This window comes from Galleria mellonella, unplaced genomic scaffold (assembly GCF_026898425.1).
Source record: "Galleria mellonella isolate WM207_F2 unplaced genomic scaffold, CSIRO_AGI_GalMel_v1 utg312, whole genome shotgun sequence".
Classification (NCBI taxonomy): domain Eukaryota; kingdom Metazoa; phylum Arthropoda; class Insecta; order Lepidoptera; family Pyralidae; genus Galleria; species Galleria mellonella.
In genome coordinates this window covers 8,774,763-8,796,943 of record NW_026442074.1, presented here as the reverse complement: position 1 = coordinate 8,796,943, position 22,181 = coordinate 8,774,763, and the positions used below count along the sequence as shown (strand labels likewise).

General features: G+C 34.9%; 1 protein-coding gene across 1 annotated transcript; it reads right to left on the bottom strand.

The window, feature by feature from the left end:
- Window positions 1–1,070: 1,070 nt before the first annotated feature.
- LOC113522398 (luciferin 4-monooxygenase-like) lies at window positions 1,071–21,982 on the bottom strand. The gene is made up of 11 exons (XM_052895996.1): window positions 21,475–21,982; window positions 16,441–16,648; window positions 15,056–15,251; window positions 9,719–9,865; window positions 8,297–8,444; window positions 7,049–7,183; window positions 4,924–5,055; window positions 4,026–4,106; window positions 3,499–3,645; window positions 2,820–2,985; window positions 1,071–1,230 (listed from the first exon to the last, which is right to left on the bottom strand). The coding sequence occupies exons 1-11, from the start codon at window positions 21,568–21,570 to the stop codon at window positions 1,103–1,105; spliced, it is 1,584 nt and encodes a 527-aa protein (XP_052751956.1). The 5' UTR covers window positions 21,571–21,982; the 3' UTR covers window positions 1,071–1,102.
- Window positions 21,983–22,181: the final 199 nt, after the last annotated feature.

Below are 22,181 nucleotides of genomic sequence, written 5' to 3'. Positions count from 1 at the left end.
AGTGCAGTACGTCACTAGTCTGTGTGCAGTACTAGACGTACTAGTACTAGATATATCAACGCCAAGAACTCCTAGACTCGACTTATTATCAAATATCAAGGAAATGCCCTGAACACTTTCAGGGCATTTTCCCAGGTAGATACGACAAACGGCGTCTTTTTTGTGGTGAACGCGCAGACTTGTGGCTTTTTAGGGTTAAATTGGACAAGATTGTGTTCACCCCAGATCGAAACGAATGGTCGAGTGAAGTTTCGATTTCAGACAAATCTATTCCGGCACTCATCTATATGTGCCCGCGATATCTTTGCATGACCGGTATATAATGCATTTCCTGTACTGTCATCTGCATAGTAATGAATATTACTAATCTGTAACATATCATTGACATGCAGAAGAAACAAGGTCGGAGATAGTACACAGCCTTGCGGGACACCAACATTCACAGGTTTTAAATCAGAGCATGCTCCGTCGACTACGACCTTAATGCTAAGTTCCTTAAAAAAACTAACGACCCAAATGCACAATCTTGCAGGCTACCTAAACGAGGGTAGTACAGCAATAGGAGCGCCTTACTGTACAGTTTGTCTATAAAGAGTAGAAATTAATGACTACGGAACTAACTTTTTTGCTCCGTTTTTATTAATTTTTCATTAAGTTACAAAAGTGGTTATGTAAAATATATGACTTTTCTGCACAGAATATTACATAAACAAACCACTCTTTGGAATCAACTTCCAGCAGCAGTATTTCCGAACCGATACGACAACATAACCTTCAAGAAAAGAGCATAATTCCTTTATAAAAGACCGGCAGCACACCTGCAATGCCGTTAGAGTTGCGGATGATCATGAGCGGCGATAGTCACTTACCATCAAGTGAGCCGCATGCTCGTTTGCCCCCTGTGTTGTAAAAAAAACTTATAATATAATATATACTGCATGCATTATACATATACAGCCATGCCGTATTAGTATCTTCATGTCCATATCATAGTTATTGATGAATAATATATATTTCATTTGTCAATAAAGGCCATTAGGGATGTCTGTGTTCATTCAATAAAACTAATATTAAAATAATTTGTACTTTAATTTAAATATCCTTATACTGTGTTTGCATTAAACGCTATTTGCCGAAGTTTCATACGCGCTACTTTTCCTGTTGAAGTTAACGGCAGCTCGTCCACAAATACTACGCCACCTCTTAATAATTTGCTGTCAGATACTTTACCTGAAAACGTGGAAAAAAATTTGTTAGTCATCGTTTCTTTTAATTCAAATATGATAAAAATTGACTGTAATTTTTAATGTTTTTGTGTGCTATCAATAAGCCACTGTCCAGCTCTGAGACGTTTAGCATACCAAATATTACATAAACTAACATTTGGGTCGGTAACTTGGAACGGCAAAGAAGCTGATAGCTCATCTGTGGGAAAGTGAAATCCATCACCTACAAATATGAACAGCAACACTGTCACCACATTGTGGTGGCCATGGTGTGGTATGATCATGCGTTTCCACTCCTGAAGACTAGGTGATCTTTACAGTGTCCTAATAAGCTTACTTAGGAATGTATCGTTACAAGAATAAATTCTATAATAAATATTAAACAATATAATGATAAAATAATATAAAACGTGTACACATATAAAACGTGATACACACAGTAATATGTAACAATAATAAATAGAAATAAAATTTTACATTTTAACATACAAAATCCATGGTCATCCAACAAAATTCGAGCAAGATAAAAGCAAATGTGTATTATATCTTAGTACCATGTAATTTAATTAATAAAAAATTCTTTATGCTCACTTTTATACTTTATCCGAGCAGTAAGTACTATATATTATGGTCATTTTCGTGTATAATATAGTATATCATATATATGTGTAAGTATATTCATTATTTATATATATTTATTTACTTATACATATATGTAAATTTTAGTATGTATGTATATCAATAATTACTAGTACCGCATTCGAGTATTCTGACACTTCCCTAAGGTTGACTGGGAGAGAATGCTTTTAGCATTAATTCATGCCATGTACACATACATGTATTAATGAATATATAAATACTTTCACTGTCATATATTACCCTTCAAACCGACACAGCCATGTGAGCACAGCTGTTTAGCAGCACAAAGACAAATAATAATATGGTACGTATATATGCAATATATTTTATATCGAGTCTCATACTGACAAATAATAAAGACGTTTTAAGTCACGCTTAATATATATAATGCTGCATAATGTTATTAAATGACTTGGGCAGCTGAAATAACCATATCTTGAAATGGATTCTTAGGCACTCAAACGTCCATGAAAATGAAACAGCTGCGTAAATAACAAAGCTTGTTGTGGCGTGCCTCGAAGCCTATAAAGCTTAAATGTCTCAAATTTGAAAGCTCAAAAGTATAAAATAAATGTATGCTTGTACTAAATACCTTGTGCCAGGATTAAACCACTAAAAAGCACTGATTATAAGTTTTCAAAAAACTACTCAAAAAATAAGAAATTATTTCTCTAGCAGAACTAATCACAGAGATCTCAGTATTATAGGTTTTTCTCAATAATAATAATAATAATAATAAATACGTGTTTGTTCACTTTAATTTTAAAAACCGCTCAAACCTATTTTAACGAATTTTTGAAAAAAATTGTATTGTTTACGTTAGTGATGTTTTAAGAGAAACCCTGTTGCCCATCATTCGATCATTAAGTTCCCTCAGTCGCCTCTTACAATACGCATGAGGAAGAAAAAAGTGGCCCATTCTATATCGAGACCACAAGACAAAGCATTACTTACTAGCTACCAAATCCTTTATCTCTTGAGCGCTGACGGAAGTCCCCGGCTCCCGGACCACAACCGCAACGGGATGTTCGCCATCGAGCTCATTTGGCACGCTCGTCACGCCCACATCCAACACGCTCGGGTGAGTTCGTATCAACTCTTCCAGTTCTACTGGAATCACCTGATGGTACAACTGACTCGTTATATCTATGTTGTAATATGTCCTTACTGGTTTTTTCTTTAATGGATCATAATGGAATGGCATCCCCGATTGCGCTAACGGTATACGCTGTCGGGGCACCGGTGAGCGATGATAGGTGAGGATGAAAAGGCAGATCAATTAACCCATCACGATGAATATGTCTGGAATTTAGTTCTATAGATTCCAGGATGGTCCACGTGGAGGTCAACCATGACCCCTCAATTGGCGAAAGTCCATAGGACTACGGATACGGCTCCATATTTTCAATGTCATTTGTGCTTTAATCCGAAACATAACTGTACAAACACAGATGCTTTCTGGCAAATAGATAAATAGAACAGCAGTATCCATGCAGATGACTGTCGTCCAAAGTCATGTTATTGATCATATTTCTTTTTTGAATATTATTCTTTTATGAAAGACTTAAAAACATAAAATTAGTGTCTACCTACCAGAAGATTCTTCAATAAAATTTACGAAAACTTTACTTACATGATAGCTTCTATATTTAATGAGCATTTTGATTCGCTCTACATAATAGTAGTTGTCATCCTGGTCCCTGTACAGAAGGTCTCCGGTCTTGTACCAGCCGTCCTCCGTGAAAGCCTTAGCTGTTTCCTCTGGATTGTTGTAATACTCCTAATACAGATATAAGAGTTTACAAATATAGATACTTAAAGAGTGACCTAACCTATCAATAGGACCTTTTATCCCCATTACTAACAAATCCCCCCTAAGATACATATTATTGTTTCAGTCGATAACTGTCCACTGCTGGACATAAGCCTTCCCCATAAGGGGAGTTTTGTCAGTAGTTGCCACGCTTGGCAGGCGGGTTGGCAACCGCAGTTAAGCTCTTCGAGATGTTTTAAGAGGGGCGCTGCTGCCCATCCCTCGCCCTCCCTTAGTCGCCTCTTACGACACCCACGAGAAAGGTAGAGGCGGTCCATTCTATGCCGGGGCACATACAGCGATGTACATGACGAGATAAATATTAATAAATGTTAAATAGAACGTACTGTGAAACTCAGCCCCTTCCTCCACAGTTCGCCGGGTATGTTGGGTTCTGTAATTTCCTTTCCAGTTTCAGGATCTACCAGCTGTAACAGTAAGAATTATTCAGTTGAAACTTTAACTAAGTGTATTTGTTTATATTGTCTATATATAATAGTCTATAATAGAGGTAGATCGTGGCATAGCAAAAAATATAATATTTTTCTAATCTAGCGGAAGATGCTTAGACGCAATGCTCACACTAATATAAATAAGTAGTTACTAAGAATAATTTTCAGTTTTATGTTTTCCCTCTTAATAAAGTAGTAAATACAAAAACTACAATACTCTATAATAGTGTACTGAACTATACTGTTTCATTTGAGACTTCAAGAAGTATGTAATTGGTAGATCGATCAAGGTTTTGTCAGTAAATAGTAGATCTTGAGTCTGGGCAAGTCGGCCACCCCTGATCTATAACAACTATTCAATTACAATCATTGAATGTTTTTGTTTACGATTTGTTACTAATTTCATCTAGACTATCTCTGTGCTAAGTTTAAACAAATTTTGTTATTTCTTAATTATGTTTTAATTAGATAGACTATTTATCTATTTAAGGCCAACTAACAATGCATACATTTATAGCTACTTAGAACACATGATAATATAGTTACATTATAAAATGCGACCTTAATTAAAGGTCCTCACGACACACTATTTTTAAGAATTCACTCATGCTATAAAATATACCTAATATTATAGAAAAATGAAATCAATAACTCTATCGACTCGCAACTAACTGCTTTACCGACTAATTGACAATAAATGGCGTTGTTAAGCAACACTGAGCCAAAAAAAATACCGAGCAAAGCTCGATCATCCAGGTATTAATAGAAATACAATATTATAATGTCATTTTACCTTAACTAGAGAGATCGCTGAGGCTTTTCCGCAACTGCCTAATGGTCCGTTAATATTCGCCTGGAGGACAGGCCCTAGACTTTCCGTTTGCCCGTAAACTTCAACACACAGTGCATTTTTCCGCATTCGAGACTGAAATAATGAGAACAACGTAAGTTAGATATAGATGATTGTTCCTATATTTTTTTATATTGCTTAGAATGGCAAACAAGTTGACTACGCATCTGATGAATAATGGTGCTCGGTGGCTATAGACGTGAACAGCACCATAGACTAGAGAGACTATGTATAAAGACAAATAGGAAACTGTCAACACTATACGACAAAGAGTTGACAGTACCAGGACTATTCTTGAAAAATATGGTGTATGCGTCCGTACTCTGTAATTTCACTGCTATATACCATGTAGTCTTCAAACCGAAACATAGTCATACAAGCACGGTTGCTTCACAGCAGGAATACTATTGGAACAGAGTTATCCATGCAACGACTTCTGTATCAAGTCTTCCCCTGGTGGACAACTACCTTACTACTAAATATCTATAATATATTTCTTAATTTCATTATCGTATCTATCCTATATATTTATCACTGTCTTATGTATTATACTTATATATTTATACACAACATCTCGTGCACACATGTGTCCGTGAGTTACGTATTTAGGGCCTATTGAAAATTAGTGTCGTAGCATCAGATATGGAACTGTGACATATGCTGAGTTAGATCCTTTGCACAAACACTGCTATTCATTTTATGTTTTTTTTTTTCTTTTATTGTAATTTTAAAATAAAAAATGATGTTATTATATAATTATGTAATCTTAATTTTTATGTTGTTTTGTCATATTAACATGGAAAATTTATATATTTTTTTTCTTCAAAAGAGAGTGTATCTAATAAATGATATTATTAAGTGAAAAGTTTGTTCAGTGTATGAGTAAATAGATAAATACATATTGTTAATAATTAACTTTTTTCTCTCTTTATTGTTCTTATGTATGTTGACAATAATAAACTCTTTATTTAAATGAAATCTTCATGATAAATTCCTGAGTTTATCTTTTTGATGAATACGGGTACACCCCCTCCCCCCTTCCGGAGACCGCAGCTGTCATTATCGTATCTCACATCCTCCCATATAGTAATATCCTATTCCTTCTCCGAAGCTTCTTCAAAAATCCTTCCAAAAATTCTAATTACCAATATTCACCAACCCACTGCCCAATGTGACGACTTATGGGCATACACTCCCCAATGGAAAGAACCAATTATGTGTGGCCCTCAGTACGAAAAGCGAAGGATTGCACATATTGAAGGCATTGGAAAAGGTCTATATTCAACAATTAATAGATACATAATGATCATGAAAGTTTTAGATAGAAAGAATAGTAGAAGATAGGGACTAGCAGCTCCATTTTTTTTTCCAAAAAAGCAGCAGCCCCATTTCCAGCATCCCGAGAAACGATCGCGGCTAGTTTCTGGTGAATTAGTTACGTTGAACCAACTGACTTGCTTGGAGGGAAAGGGATTGTTAGTAATTTTATTTTATTTTTATTTTTGTGGTACAACAACAGATTACAAACATAACTTTTAACAATAAAATACAACAATAGCATTATAAGTTTACAATCCAATATAGTTGTACTCAACATTCACAGAGATGAAACAGAATAGGTTGATTTTTACTACAAAAAGAATTAATGATAAAAACTAGATACAAAACAAGAATCAAAAACAAATGTTAGTAATGGAGACTGAGAATCCCATTGCTAGCAATATTCCCAACCAGGTCGACATCCTCGCGGTTCCCCTGGAAACTATCATGGTTAATTCGTTCTGAATTCGTCATAATGGGCTAACTGGCCTGTTTTCTGTCTCATCTATCACCCTTCACTGGTGCTCCGCCAGCGTACCCCGTTATCGCAGGCGAGGTTAACATTCTATTTTCACCCATCAAAAAAAAACTGACTTGCTTTAATACGTATCCATCGTCACTCACGGTTACTCGGCCAGTGTATGCCGATATCGCGTGCAGGGTTACTATTCCTATAACCCTCATCATTATCATGTCATCTGTTAAAGAAAAAATGTTCAATCACTAATATATCTTATAAGTACCTTACCTTTAAATCCATTATTAGATCCTTATGAATCTTTCCACCAGTGAGCATAATTACATCGAAGCAAGTTAAATCGCATTTCTTTGCATGCCTCAGAATATATGTTATAGTCGAAGAGCCAGTTAATATCGCTGAGGGCTGTAAATTCAAAACATTAAAAAAATAAATATGATCATGCTTTTATTTAAAAAGTATCAGTTAATTTTTTGCCCTAGCAACTTGTGAGAGTGTGTCAACTGCCTTATTGCTAGCAATATCAGATCGGGATCTATTAGATCAACCTCTCTGGTCTCTCCTGAAAACCATCGTGTTTAATGTCTAGTGAATAGTTCACGATGGAACAACTGACGATGTTCCTCACCTTTCATCATTTACTGGTAGCAACCAACGTACCTACACCGGTAGCGCAAGCGAGGTTACCATTCCATTTTCATTCCATAAACTGGTTATTAATCCAATAGGCTATATTTAACAGTGGACGGTTAACGGCAGATATGATGACATTTAAGAATGCCAAAAAGTATTCAAATATAAAATTTTATGATGATGGCTGACCATTAGATAACCAAGAAACAATAAACAAATAAACAAGCAAATTCATGTTCACATCTATATGAAAAAAATTGCCGTGGAGGTGCCAGCATAGAATAGGTCATCCCTTCTTTTCCCGTGGGTGTCGTAAGAGGCGACTAAGGGAGCTTATGGGACAGGGTGGAGCAGCAGCGTCCCTCTTAAAACATCTTCAGAGCCTAACTGCGGTTGCCAGTCCGCCTGCCAAGCGTGGCAACTACTGGCAAAATCCCTAAGGGGAGGCTTATGTCCAGCAGTGGATAGTTAGAGGCTGATATGATGATGATAATAATAAATAAAAATAAATTAGTAAATTTACGTCAACACATCATTTCACCCTTTTGGCTAATACTTTTTAAAGTTTTTTTTTTATGCAACTTAGAATGGTAAACAAGCTGACGGCCCACCTGATGGAAAGTGGTAATCGTCGCCTATAGACGTTAACAGTACTATGGACATAACAGAGTAGACTGTGTCACCCATTACATAAAAGTCAGGAAAAGTAAAATATTTGGGTTAATAAATCGCAATAATTAAAAAAAAAAAGTGAATGAGTGAGAGAGAATAGTTGCTCTTATTTTTTTAATTAGTATACCTATGCAAAACTGGAGTGGGCAGCTAGATAAAAATATCAACAAGAATTATTTTATATCAGAGATATATTGCATCACAAATAAGCACCTTGTATTCGTTGATAATATCAATAATGTGTTCCATGGATGGCGACGAAGTCTGCAGCTTAATAGATTCTGTTGCTGGTGTGTAAATAATATCAGAAATACAAGTTATCCACTGGATTGGTGATAACGTTAATATTTTCTTGTTCCTCCTAAAATCAGTGTTTTAACGATACACAAAACAAGAAAATTCACAACAAAAAAAATCGATTTAAATCGTGACAAAACAATTCATTTTGATTTAAACACTAAATCGCTGTACCGATTGTGATAAAATATCTATAGGACCAAACTAAAAATATTTATTTGAGATAAAATCGATTGTGATAAAATATCTATGGAATCCATCTGAAAGTATCCTTAGAGATAAAAAATAATATTTTGCCAAATCAGTTATTTTTTATAACAAATATGGCAAACAATCGTTTTATAAACGTCGGAGTTTTAAGGTAACAACCAAAAAAATACAACTTAATTGAGAGCACTGGAAGTATTTTTGGTAATGGAGTCTAGTGTCTCCATTGCTAGCAAATTACTCCATTAAGTCGGTCTCTCCGCGGTCGCCCTGAAAACCATTATGCCTAATCTCCAGTAATTCACCAGAAATCAGCCTGTTACGTGCTGATGTCTTCAACAGATCGTTTAAAGATCAATTTCATATAAACAAGCTTGAATTATTCGATTTTATTTGCATGTAGTTATAAAAATATAAATTTAGATAAGAGCCGTTGCGTTGATCCACTTGAAATTTTTTTTAAATCGTCCGTTGACACATACAGCTAAGTTTTGTTCCCTTTTCTTAACGTAGACGGACCAATCCTGGGGCACATTCGGTGTTGCTATCATTCGCTTCTTAGTACGCGACACAGCCTCACAATGGCCTTTTGGGATTTCTTCTTCGCCTATCATCTCTCACTGGTACCCCGCCAGCGTATACTGTTAGCACAAGCGCTGTTACCGTTGACCAAAACTGACCGGCCCCTTCCTAAGCTCATTACTCCTGCTGCACCTTCAGTGCAGCTGCTGCTGTGATGTTCATGATGCTAATTATATCTACAGGGGGGAAAGGGATTGTTAGTAATGGAGACTGAGAATCCCATTGCTAGCAATATACCCAATCAGGTCGACCTCCTCGCGGTTCCCCCTGGAGACTATCATGGTTAATTCCTGATGAATTCATCATGATGGGCTAACTGGCCTGTATTCATTCTCATCTATCACGCTTCACTGGTGCTCCGCCAGCGTATCCCGTTAGCGCAGGCGGGGCTACCATTCCATTTTCATTCATCAAAAAAAAATTATATCTACATGCGACGGTTATCACTTTCCATCAAGTAGGCTGTCAACTTGTCTGCCATTATTTCACAGAAAGACTCCCGAGTTACTAATCAGATCTGCGTCATTTAAGTTATGCGGAGAAATTTACCTGATGTTTACCACATTTCTGTTAAAGTGTATGCGAATGAAATCCAAAATTGATTTGTGAGTAATTGCTGCTGCTTTGAATGTGCCGGTGGTGCCGCTCGTACTCACCAGCCACGCGAAAGTCTTCTCTGGGTCAAAAGTGGCAGGTCTGAAAATTCAGTGTTAAATACAAAAATGTCTTCAAAGTTATTTAAAGACCTTTCAGTGGCAAATCTGTCAAAGAACGTAAGTAAATAAACATGCTTCGTTATTGCTAAATACGAATACAGAAGAATATTTATTATTATTATTTGTACATATATGCAATGCGACGTAGAATGTCAAACGAACAAATTATATAACCAATTTCGTAAACAATTGTATTAAATTATTTGAATAAATTTCAAATGTTTAGAAGCTTCTCACTTTATTTTTATTTCTTTTATTTTCTTTTATTGCTAATTAATGTTAAAATTATAATTTTTGTTTTTTTTATTGTAACTATTAACGGAATGGATTTGTTATAGTCATATTTATTATTGGATCATGCTATATGTTTGCTTGAAAAATACATAAATACATAAAAAGTATTATGCAGGTATACATAATAAATACATTTTCAGTTCAAATTTGTGACCTTCTGTTATGAGCGCCAAACAAATAAAATAAAATAAATTGTACAATTTATTTTATTGCTGTCTCTGTTTGTTTTGTTTATAAACAAAGCTTTTTCATTAATATTTTGTTTTACAGACAGTACTTTTTTAGTAATTTTTTATTTCCCAAATTTAAAAAGAACATTACATTGTGCCTAATTGGATAGAATAGCAATTACACACAACTGCGAAGTGAGATACATGTGAGTTTTACAGAGATTAATACAGCCATCGTTACTTATGATAACTCTATAGCACTCCATTAATTTATACAAACTTGATAGGGTAAGCAGTGTGGTTTCAGAGGAGGTTCCTCGTCTGACCACTGAAGCTGTGGATTTAAACATTCCACAGCTTGGGTGGTGGGTTTAAATGGGTACATTAAGGTTTCTCCATGGTTAGAAACACGCACATAACATCCTTAGTGTTGCAGGCGTCCATAAGCTACAGTGGTCGTTTACCATCAGGCGGGCTGTATGCTTGTTTGTTACTTTCGTGATATAAAAAAGACAGGACAGGATTACCATTCCATTATCTAAAACATATGATAAAATTGTAACGATATGGTATCTATGCCTAAGTAGGAGATATTAAAGAAAAATTTGTATGAAAAAATTTGTCTTAGTGGAAGTACAGATAATGTATACACACTACACTAGTAAATCAAAAAGTAACCAAAAGAGTAATTTTTATAATTATTGTTCGACTGTTAATATGTTTGTTTTAGCATCACGCAAAATTGTTGCATTAATTTGGACGCGGTTTTCACAATTCTGAAACTCTAAATTAAGATGTACGTTTTAATTTACAACTTCATTCAAAAGCAGCCTATTTCATTGGATCATAATCTAATGGTATAAAGTCAATGGTAAAAGCTAGTGTATTTAAAATCCACTAAATAAAATATTCGCTATCTATTAAAAAGTCTATATTACAAAAATCCATCCAGCCAAAGGCCAAAATTTACGCCAATAAACCAATCAATGTTACAATATTAGAAATCTAGACTTTACCGCTCTTTCATCAGGTGATAAAAATGAAGAAACTTATCATAAAGGATTTTTATTGATATACATTATCTTGTAATTAAAGCGCATTATAGTCAATAAAGTATTAAATAATCATAGTCATAAACAGCCTGTGGTATTATATATTATGTATTGTGTGGTAATATTGGTATGATTAATACCCATGGGGTTGACGCTACCAACATTGCCAAAGCTGAGAAAATCCTAAACATTTAGGTGAAGAAAGTTCTTTTCTAAACACTTATTATTATTATTATTATTTAAAATAATTCCAAAAAAAGTCGTTTTCTTATTCATTTCATATTCACGAAAAAGTATTTTTTTACGCTGAATTTGGTAACATTTAAAAATAAACTAGTATAAATCTGAGAAAACCTGGATGGGCGACAACCCTAGATTAGTATTATAATATTCACACCGCGCACGTGTAGGTACCAATACCAATAACAGCCTAACTAGACGAAATTTCTGTCGGTAATCCATTAACCAGTGAGATTAGACAATCATGCCACACACGTGTTAGCGAGTCGTCATGGAATATTTCATATTGGCATTCCGTATTCTATCAGATTGCATTGTAATATTAACTAACGCCTATATCTTATCTTAGATACTAATATAATAAAATTATAACTAAAACTTGTCTGTACATTTGAGATAGTTGACAAAAACTGATATGATATATCTCAATAAGAGCAATATCTATCTATGTGTCTATGTGTATGTTCCGGCATGCAAAAACTACTTCCCGAAATGGAATGCGGTTTTCACATTTGTGTTCCAGAAGGAGTAATTTTAAATCGGGTGTATGTTTTACTAGTTGCTAGCTTACTATTCGCCGTATAGTCCCAGTATAGAATAGGCCACCACTTCCTTTCCCGCAGGTGTCATAAGAGGTTACTAAGGAAACTTAACGGTCGAGGGGCAAGCAGCAGCGTCCCTGTTTAAACATCAACAAAGCCTAACTGTGAGTGCCAATGCCTGCCAAGCATGGCAACTACTGGCAAATCCCCCAATAGGGGGAGATCTATGTACAGCAGTGGACAGATAACGGCTGATGTGATGTTGATGATTTTACTAGTGCCTAGTATCTAAAACGCACGCATACAAATTAATGGACAAAAGTAAGTAATATAGTACAGTAAGATTATACCTACAACAGACTTGTCGACTTTGACCGACATAGTTATAACAACTACGTAGTAGTCATCGCAAATTTTTTTTATACCACAGTTATAATGAGCAAAATTCACGTATCACAACACCGTCACGTAATCTAATTCCAAGGTCAACGTCCTTAATACTACGCGTGTAATATTAAATAATCACAGAGATACATCAAAGATACAAGGTTAGTCGTGATGAGTATGATAGTATCAATAAAAAGGGATAATTTGCCACATGAACATTTGTATCCGTTCATACGCGTTTAAATTACAATTTGAAGATAAGTTGAAATAAAGTTTAATATTAAATAATCACAGTGTTACATTAAATATACAAGGTTAGTCGTGATGAGTATGATAGTATCAATAAAAAGGGACAATTTGCCACATAAACATTTATATCCGCTCGAATGCGTTTAAATTACAATTTTAAGATAAATTGAAATAAAGTTTATTTTTACATTTCACTTCTTTTGAAGACTCTTTTGTATTCTCATGTAATAAAAGAGCCAGTCTGTGTTGAAATACTGAAAATAATTTTATTATCTTACATATACAATCGGTCTTGTGACCACGCCGTTGTGAAAAGTTCTAAGACTATTCTGGCATACGATTTTTTTTGATACTATGCTCCTTGGGAAGAGTTGGTCAGTATCTTAAATACTGTGTCTCCGCTTATTACATCGAATATGATTAACCCTGTATATATTTCATCATATCATTATATTAACTTTTAACTGTCCGTTGCTGAATATAAGCCTCCCCCTTGGGGAGTTTTGTCAGTATATATTTACATCACTTTATTTATGAAATTAATTTATACATTATTCAATTATAAAACACATTGAAAAATTTTAATAAAGTCCTATTCCTGTTTCTACCGTCAAGCAGTTAATTTATATTAGGAATGGCAAGTATGGCAACGTATAAAAGGAATCGTTGTCGAAACATGTATTTTGTGGGGGAAAGGATTGTTAGTAATGCGGGCTTCCAGTTCCATAACAATATACCTTGTCAGGGGGAAAAGGGATTGTTAGTAATGGAGACTGAGAATCCCATTGCTAGTAATATACCCAACCAGGTCGATCTCCTCGCGGTTCTACCTGGAAACTATCATGATTAATTCCTGATGAATTCATCATGATGGGCTAACTGACCTGTTTTCATTCTCATCTATCACCCTTCATTGGTGCTCCGCCAACGTATCCCGTTAGCGCAGGCGGGGTTACCATACCATTTTCACCCATCCAAAAAAAATACCCTGTCAGGTCGACCTTCACGCGGTTCCCCCTGAAAACCATCGTGATGAATACATCTGGAATTCTGGAATCTGGCTAACTAACCTGCTTTTTCATTCTCACCTATCATCCCTCACTGGTGCCCCGCCGGTGTATACAGGAGCTTTTTTAATGGGTGATAATGGAATTGTAACCCCACCCACGCTATCGGTATATACTGGCGGGGCATAGGTGAGGATGAAATAGGTCAGTTAGCCCATTATGACGAATTCAACAAGAATTGTTCACGATGGTTTCCAGGGGGAACCACGTGGAGGTCGACCTAATAGGGCATATTGCTAACAATAGGGACTGTCAAAGTCCATTGCCCACAATCCATTATCCCCCCGCGTGGACGGGGTTACCCCATTCCATTATCATCCATTACAAAAAAAACATGTGTTTTGTGATATCAAGGTTGCTGTTCATATCTATAAATGACGGTTACCACGCCACTTTCCGTCAGGTGGGTCGTCAGCTTATTTGACATTCCTAGTTGATATATGATAACATATTTTTAGATATGTAAATAACTACGACGAAATTCTGGCTCCCAAGCTAAGAATTAAGTCTACAACGTTAATCTGTTAACAAATGTATGTTGATGATAAAAAAATAAGGTTATGTTTAAAATACTTTTATGGTAATTATTTTTCAGATTGGAAAACATCAGCTAGTTTCACTTACTCATAGAAACGTTGTGTACACCCACAGTGTATTCCGATTTTTATTAAAAATAAAAGAAATAAGCCAATATTTATCGTGAAATACAGATATGAACAGTACCATGGACATAACAGAGAATATAGTATATTTCGCCCATGATACACACCATGCGTTGCCATTCCTAATATCTAAGGTGTTATTCCTCTGTACCCTGTAAATTTACTGCCATATCCCACCCTTCAAACCGAAACAGCCATGCAAACACAACTGCTTCACGGTAGAAATACGAATGGGACAGAGGTATCCAAGCAAACGACTCTTGTAGAGTCTTCCTCTAGATTTCCTCTAGTGAATATATACAAACAGCGACCCGCTACAGTTTCGCGGGATTTGAAAATAAAATATAGCGCATGTTATTCTCAAGTAATATAGTTTACTACAGGTAAAAGAATTTTACTGTAGGTCTAAAAATAAATTAAGTATTTTTTAAATTTATCCATTACGAATAAAACATTAAATCTTTCCTCTTTATAAAATTTTTTACATGAAATCTTTATAATACTTACTCAAAATCCGCATCATTAATATCTTTAGAGTCGTATTTTTCAACGAAATTTGCCATAGAATGTTCTCCGTCGTCTAACGTGACTACTCTCGTATCGAGGTTCAGTTTTTGAATCGCTCGAATATGGTCGTCGTATGCAGCCTTCATGCAGAATGATATCCGCGGCCTGGTCACTCTCAACGCTTGTTCTAGTTCATCTGAAAAATATGTTTTTATTATCTATTTTGCCCACAAGTACTGATAGAAATATCCTATCGTTAACCAGTGTCCAGGTAGTATAGCGAGGTCTGAGACTATAATAATAGTAATTTTCTGAACATTATAAGGGTATAATGTAATATATACAATAAGGGTATAAGTATGGCAACGCATGGGGTGTATCATGGGCGAAACAGTATACTCTGTTATGTTCATAGTACTGCTCATGTCTATAGGCGACGGTTACCACTTTCCATCAGGTGGACCGCCAGCTTGTTTGCCATTCTAAGTAGTATAAAAAATAAAAAAAAGTATTATATATTATTCTCGTTTTCGTGTATATTATAATATATATATATATATATTTGTATGTATGTATATATATTAATAATTACTAGTACCGCATTCGAGTATTCTGACACTTCCCTATGGTTGACTGGGAGAGAATGCTTTAAAAGTCATGCCATGTATGCATATATGTGCTAATAAATAAATAAATAAAAAGCAGATAAATAATCCTAAAATTTTTAGAATCACACACGTCACAGAGACTTGGTTTTCATACGGATGAAAATGGAATGGTAACATCGCCTGCACCAATAAGTATACCCTGGCGGGATACCAGTGAGTGAGGATAGGTGAAATTGTAGTCAAGTTAGTTGGTTCATCGTGATGAATCACGAGAAAATAACCATGATGGTTTCAGCTGTATTTGAATGGCTGTATTTCAGTTAGAAGGGTAGGTTATGACAATTAAATTGTTGCGTACGGAGATATTACACTATAGACATGTTCCATATCGAAAATAGCCACACATGAGCGTCACTGTACTTTTCATTACCTTAGCAGTATTTAGCACTTTCCATTAGGTGGACAATCAGTATGTATGCCATTTTTGATCGCATATTATTATTATTTCAGCTGGTTAACTGTCCGCTACTGGACATAAGCCTTCCCCATAAGAGGAGTTTTGCTAGTAGTTGCCACGCTTGCTTAGCAGGTTGGTAACCGCAGTTAGGCTTTTAGAGATGTTTTAAGAGAGACGCTGCTGCCCACCCCTTGTCCACTCTTAGTTTTACGACACTCACGAGAAAACAAGGGGTGGCCCATTCTATGCGAGAGCACATACGGCGGTCACATAGACGATTATGGTCACATAAAAATATATATATATTAATTATGTCATACCATATTTAAAGATAGGATCCACTCCGGCAATTGGCATGCCGTTCATCAATGCAGCGTAATACGGAATACAGAGATTAATAGTATTTGGTCCGCTCAGTGACATCACGTCCCCCACTTGGTATCCCAGTCTTCTGAAGCATCTTGCTACAGCTATAGAACGAGACAAAACAGACGCGTTCGTCTCGCTCTCGCCGGTTGCTGCATCTATCTGCGGAAAAGATATAGAATAGATAATGAATGAATCATTAATCTTTACAGTTTAACCTTTAATTCTATATTTTTTTTATATACAACTTAGAATGGCAAACAAGCTGACGGCCCACCTGATGTAAAATGGTAACCCTCGCCTAATAAACATGAGTAGTACCATGGACATAACAGAGTATACTGTTTCGCCCATGATACCCCCATGCGTTGCAATTTCTGAGGACTCAGATGTTATTCCTCTGTGCCCTGTAAATTCACGCCATATCCCACCCTTCAAACCGAAACACAGCCATGCAAACACAACTGCTTCACGGTTGAAACACGAATGGGACAGAGGTACCCAAGCAATCGACTTTTGTACAAAGTCTCCCTCTGGTAAAAATTCCTTAAATTTATATAAGAAAATTATGTAAAGTACGGTAGCCTGACCTTTATAACACAAGACTTTTCTAGCATACCAGAGACACTTACTGTGAATTAATATGTAATGAAATACACCTTGTAATTGCGTCTGTATATGTTTGTTGAATAAATTATTATTTCTTTTTTATACAACTGCGGTAGCAAACAAGCATACGGCGCCCCTGATGGTAAGCGGTTACCATAGCCTATGAACGTCTGCAATACCAGGGGTATTACGCGCGCTTTGCCGACCCTGAAGACATCACTTTATTTCCCCCCTATTGTTCCCCCTATTATTAATGTCATTCTTAGTGCATCCTCCAGATTAGTTTTTAAATTATGATTTTGCTTAAAAACGACTCAATTATAAGTAGTTTTTTTTTTTTATGGGACACAATCTTAAAGTATTAAGTTTATATTCATTTATATTGATTAAATGTAAACAGATATACTAATTCACTATAAAATATGACCGTTAAAGGGTCAATGTTTACTTTATCACCTATTTATCTCAGTGAGTTCATTTACACATAACTGCGCACTACTTTGATCAATTAAGGCCAAGGTCATTATAGCGGGTATTGTCATCTGTGGCCAAGGTCATCGAGCAGAAGTACCACAATTTAGGAATTCATTGTGTCAATTTTGTTCGTTAAACAAAATGCAATTTTGCTTCTACGACAGTGTAGCATGTACCCTTAGATTATATAGATAGAGTGTCTTCATACAAATGCTTCGAGAAAAGTGTCAATTTCTTTCATACAATTTTGCGTGATAAATAGTTACAAGTGATTCCTTTATAACTTCCATATTTAATTTGTCTTATAATTTCTGGATCTTTTTAAACCGTAATAACCTATTTTATTTATTAAATAATACGTCAAAATGGATTGTATGTGTAAGTATATAGAAACTGTCAGAAAAAAGAGTCAGCTAATTTGACAGTTAGCTAACAAAACGTTGACCCGTTTTTAAAACTCAATGATCTATCTATATAATCTAAGCGTATACCGTATTTTTTTTTATACAACTTAGAATGGCAAACAAGCTGACGGCCCACCTGATGGAATTTGGTAACTGTCGCCTATAGACATGAGCAGTACCATGGACATAACAGAGTATACTGTGCCATTCCTGAGGACTCAGATGTTATTCCTCTGTACCCAGTAAATTCACGCCATATCCCACCCTTTAAACCGAAACACAGCCATGCAAACACAACTGCTTCACGATTGAAACACGAGTATTTGGCTTTGTAGTAAATTATATGCTATTAAATGGATGGCCATGAATGATTCGCAACGGAAGTTCAGTTTCAGAAGGCAGTCATGCGGCGCTAGCCTATATTAGAGGCTGTATTTGTTGAAGTTTTCAGTTTTTTCTTATCACACAAACAAAATATAGCTATTTGTTTATTAAATAAAATAGCCTTACTCCTTGTAATAGATTATCCCAAATGAAAACATAGGCAATTTTTTTTTTATTCCTTGTTTTTTTTCAATGTCCTGTACAAGGTTGTCTGGAAGCCCGCCTTTTGTATCACTACTCATTAAAATTTTAGTGTATTTATTAGTGCATCCAGAATATCTCGTTTCTCACTAGTGCAAGACCTCTCATGTATATAGGAAATAGATGATTGTGAACATACATGCCCACAAGAGTTTATCGTTTCGATAGATAACATATAGCCTAAATCTGCTAAAGATTTACAAGCATATTTCACAGCATACCATAGTAGCTACACACTTATATAGAACAAATAAAGATATGTAGGTATACTATACATAATACACGTACATTAATATCTGTTTGTAATACATTTTCAAATGAGACCAACTTCAGGAAAACTGGAGGAAGTGCTTAATTGGATAATTATATCGTCGAGTGTAGTATAACAAGTATAATGTACAACGATGTACCTATGTTTGTGTATACACAAAGCGCCATTTTGCACGTATGTACACATTACACATAGCTGTGTGGAAAACTACACATGCATAGACAACACTACTCCCAATGTACGATAACTGCTGCTGTTCCGGTCCAGCAGTACAAATGATATCAGTTGGCGACCGGCCGACGCAAACTCCTTTTCAACCGACTTAAAAAAACGAGGCTCTCAATTCGGTTGTACTTTTTTTTTGTCTGTTACTTCATAATTCCATTAGCTGTAAACTGATTCGAAAAATACTTTTTTATCTGTAAGCATATACTTACAGATTGGTTCCATAGAAATTTTAACAAAATCAGTTTAGTAGTTTAGTTTTTAGATCAAAATAACTGGGTTTGAGTTGAAGGTTTTTATATACTCTTTTACACATTTACTTTTAAAATGTTTTAATTTATATTTTGTATCTTTTGCCGTTGTCTTAATACTTGGTCGCTGTATAATTAATTGTCTATTTCTCTACTTAAATCCATGTTTTCATCATTTATCACCTCATCACACTCCATCGCTCGGAAATAACATCAATATTTTATCCAGAGGCGCACCCCACAGTTGGACTAGATATCTATACCCCCACATAGACACGACTATTATTTTTATACAAAATTAAAATAAATTCGGCAAAACACAACTATCTACATTGTCATACTTAATTCATTGACAAAGTCATTGACCTAGTGTATTAATTCTGACGCCAAGCATGTAGTATGTTTGTTTAGATGTGTTTAATTTAAAAGTATTATATTGTATTGTATTGTAAAATCTTTATTGTACATAACTCAGATTAAACACTGGTAAATGATTTATGTATGAGATAAGTATGAGATAAATATAATAATGAAATTTAATTGGTTGGTTTGGTCATTTGGAGAGGATGGATGAAAGAAGAATTACGAAAGAGATTTATCGAGCAAGAATGAATGGAGATGTCGGTAGGGGCCGCCCTAGACGGACGTATGTCGACCAAATAGGCGACGTGCTGAAGAAGGGCCAAATTAAAAGTACCCGTAACCGACGAGCGTGTATGACAAGATTGATGAATGTGGAAGAAGCGAAAGAGGTTTGTTTGAATCGAAGCATTTGGCGTTCCATTGTTTCTGCCTACCCTAATGGGAGACAGGCGTGACAGATATGTATGTATGAAATTTAATAACTACGAACATATAGGAACAGAACACTTTAGTTTCAATAGCAAATAATTAAAATTCATTTCATTTGTAAAAAAAATGTGTTGTAATTGTATATAAAAAACAAATTGCATCACCTTACTCATAAGCTCAGAGCTAAAATAAACAGCACGATTGTTATTGCACAATATATATGAATACAAAAAAAAAAAAACAGGGAAAGGAATTATTACTATTAGTAATGGAAACTAATCACCTAGACGAGCGCGGTTAATCTATCTATATCTATACTTACGAGTATAATAAATCTGTAGAGAGGTCAATTCTGTACATGAAATATATTTCCAAAATAACTATCAGGGGGTGATTAGTGATCGATACTGATGCCAAAATGCAATCAGTAAAATTTTTGTCTGTCTGTCTGTATGTTCGTTATAGAAACAAAAACTACTCGAAGGATTTTAACGAAACTAGGTACAATTATTCTTCATACTCCTGGGCAGGTTATAGTATACTTTTCATCACGCTACGATCAATAGGAGCTGAGCAGTAAAGGGGAATGTTAAGAAAACGGGAGAAGTTACTACATTTTTAAGCTTCTGTCGCGTGAGCACCCTTAATGGCCACTTTTTAAAATGTAAAAATATCCATCCGTGCGACGCCGGGACGGGCCGCTAGTTTACAATAAATTCGTCACAATAGGCCGACCGACTTGACTTCAACTTTATCTATTATTTATTCCTGATATGCATAAACTAATAGCGCTGGTGGATTTCCCTTCTATTTTAATGCATTTAAAAGAATTAAACAAGAAAACTTTATAATAATAATTAGATTTCTTAAAGTCTTATTGTCTCGGGCAAATATCCGGAAATAGCTTGTACCACAATGAAGGTAATAATAGATTTATATATCTGGGTCGATTCTGAGTCACCGTTCTTTAAACTATTCAATTTTATTTTAAAGCAAATAAAAAAAACAATTGTAACGGAGAAAGTTTGTCAGGATGCATGAATGAATGTTTGTTACTCTTTCACTCACTCACTCACAAAAAAGTTACTGAATGGATTTTAATTTATTTAATTTATAAATTAAAAATTTATTTTTTATGAATTAATGTCTAATTAAAAATTTAAATAATGAATTAATTTATAAATTAATATCTAATTAAAATGATTACAAATTTAAATTATAAAATAGAACGAAACTATTAACTTAAAATATTTATAATTGGAGATAGGAATTTAGAATCGATTTTATTATTTATTAGAACTTAAAACATACTTAGTAATAACTCGTAGATTTAATTGCATGAATTAGGATAAATCCTTATTTGTATATTAATCTTACCTGACACACAGCATCTGGTCGTTTCTTCATGCTAAGCATAAACAAATGGCCAAGATGATCTTTGTTAGTTAAATCCTCCCATATTACACTACCCATTTTTTTATAAAACCGCTAATAGGCTTTTTTATTTTTATTTATTATTCACTAAATATTATCACTGCCGCGCTAGCACTATGTTTAACCTGTGACGGTAGCACTGTACTCGTAGTTTAGCATAATGGATAGTTCACGTTTAGGTATATTTATATATCTCTCGTATAAAACTTCACGTATGTCATAACTAGTTTAGCATAGACGATAGATTTAGTTATCAAAAAATTGCGAGCGCGACCTTCGTCAACTAGAAGTGATGTACATATGGGACAGAGGACTTTAAACCCGGAAATTTATACATTTAAATAAATATATTATTAGAATTCCATAACTAATTGGTTACAGTGGATGCTTAATTGACATTATTTACGATTGATATCATTATTCACGTCCGCTCTTCCGTCGCGTTGGAGCGTATAAATAGGTACTATTACTTATACTGTAATGCAACTAACAAAGTGGCCATTTATATATGACATGATTTGGTAATACTCCCATGGACATTAGCGAGATTTTTTTTACGTAAGTGCCAGCGAATATCAGTAATGAAATAATTTACAATTGACTCTGTTACTATGTAGATACTAATAATTTTTTTTTTTTTTTACCATATA

Bases quoted from the DNA above. Each gene is read 5' to 3' on its own strand.
- LOC113522398 (XM_052895996.1), bottom strand. From the start codon at position 21,570: ATGGGTAGTGTAATATGGGAGGATTTAACTAACAAAGATCATCTTGGC. The intron at 9,866-15,055 runs GTAAGTATTATA...CTGAATTTTCAG, and splicing joins ATTAATGATGCGGATTTTGA to ACCTGCCACTTTTGACCCAG. The intron at 8,445-9,718 runs GTAAATTTCTCC...CACTGATTTTAG, and splicing joins AGAAATGTGGTAAACATCAG to GAGGAACAAGAAAATATTAA.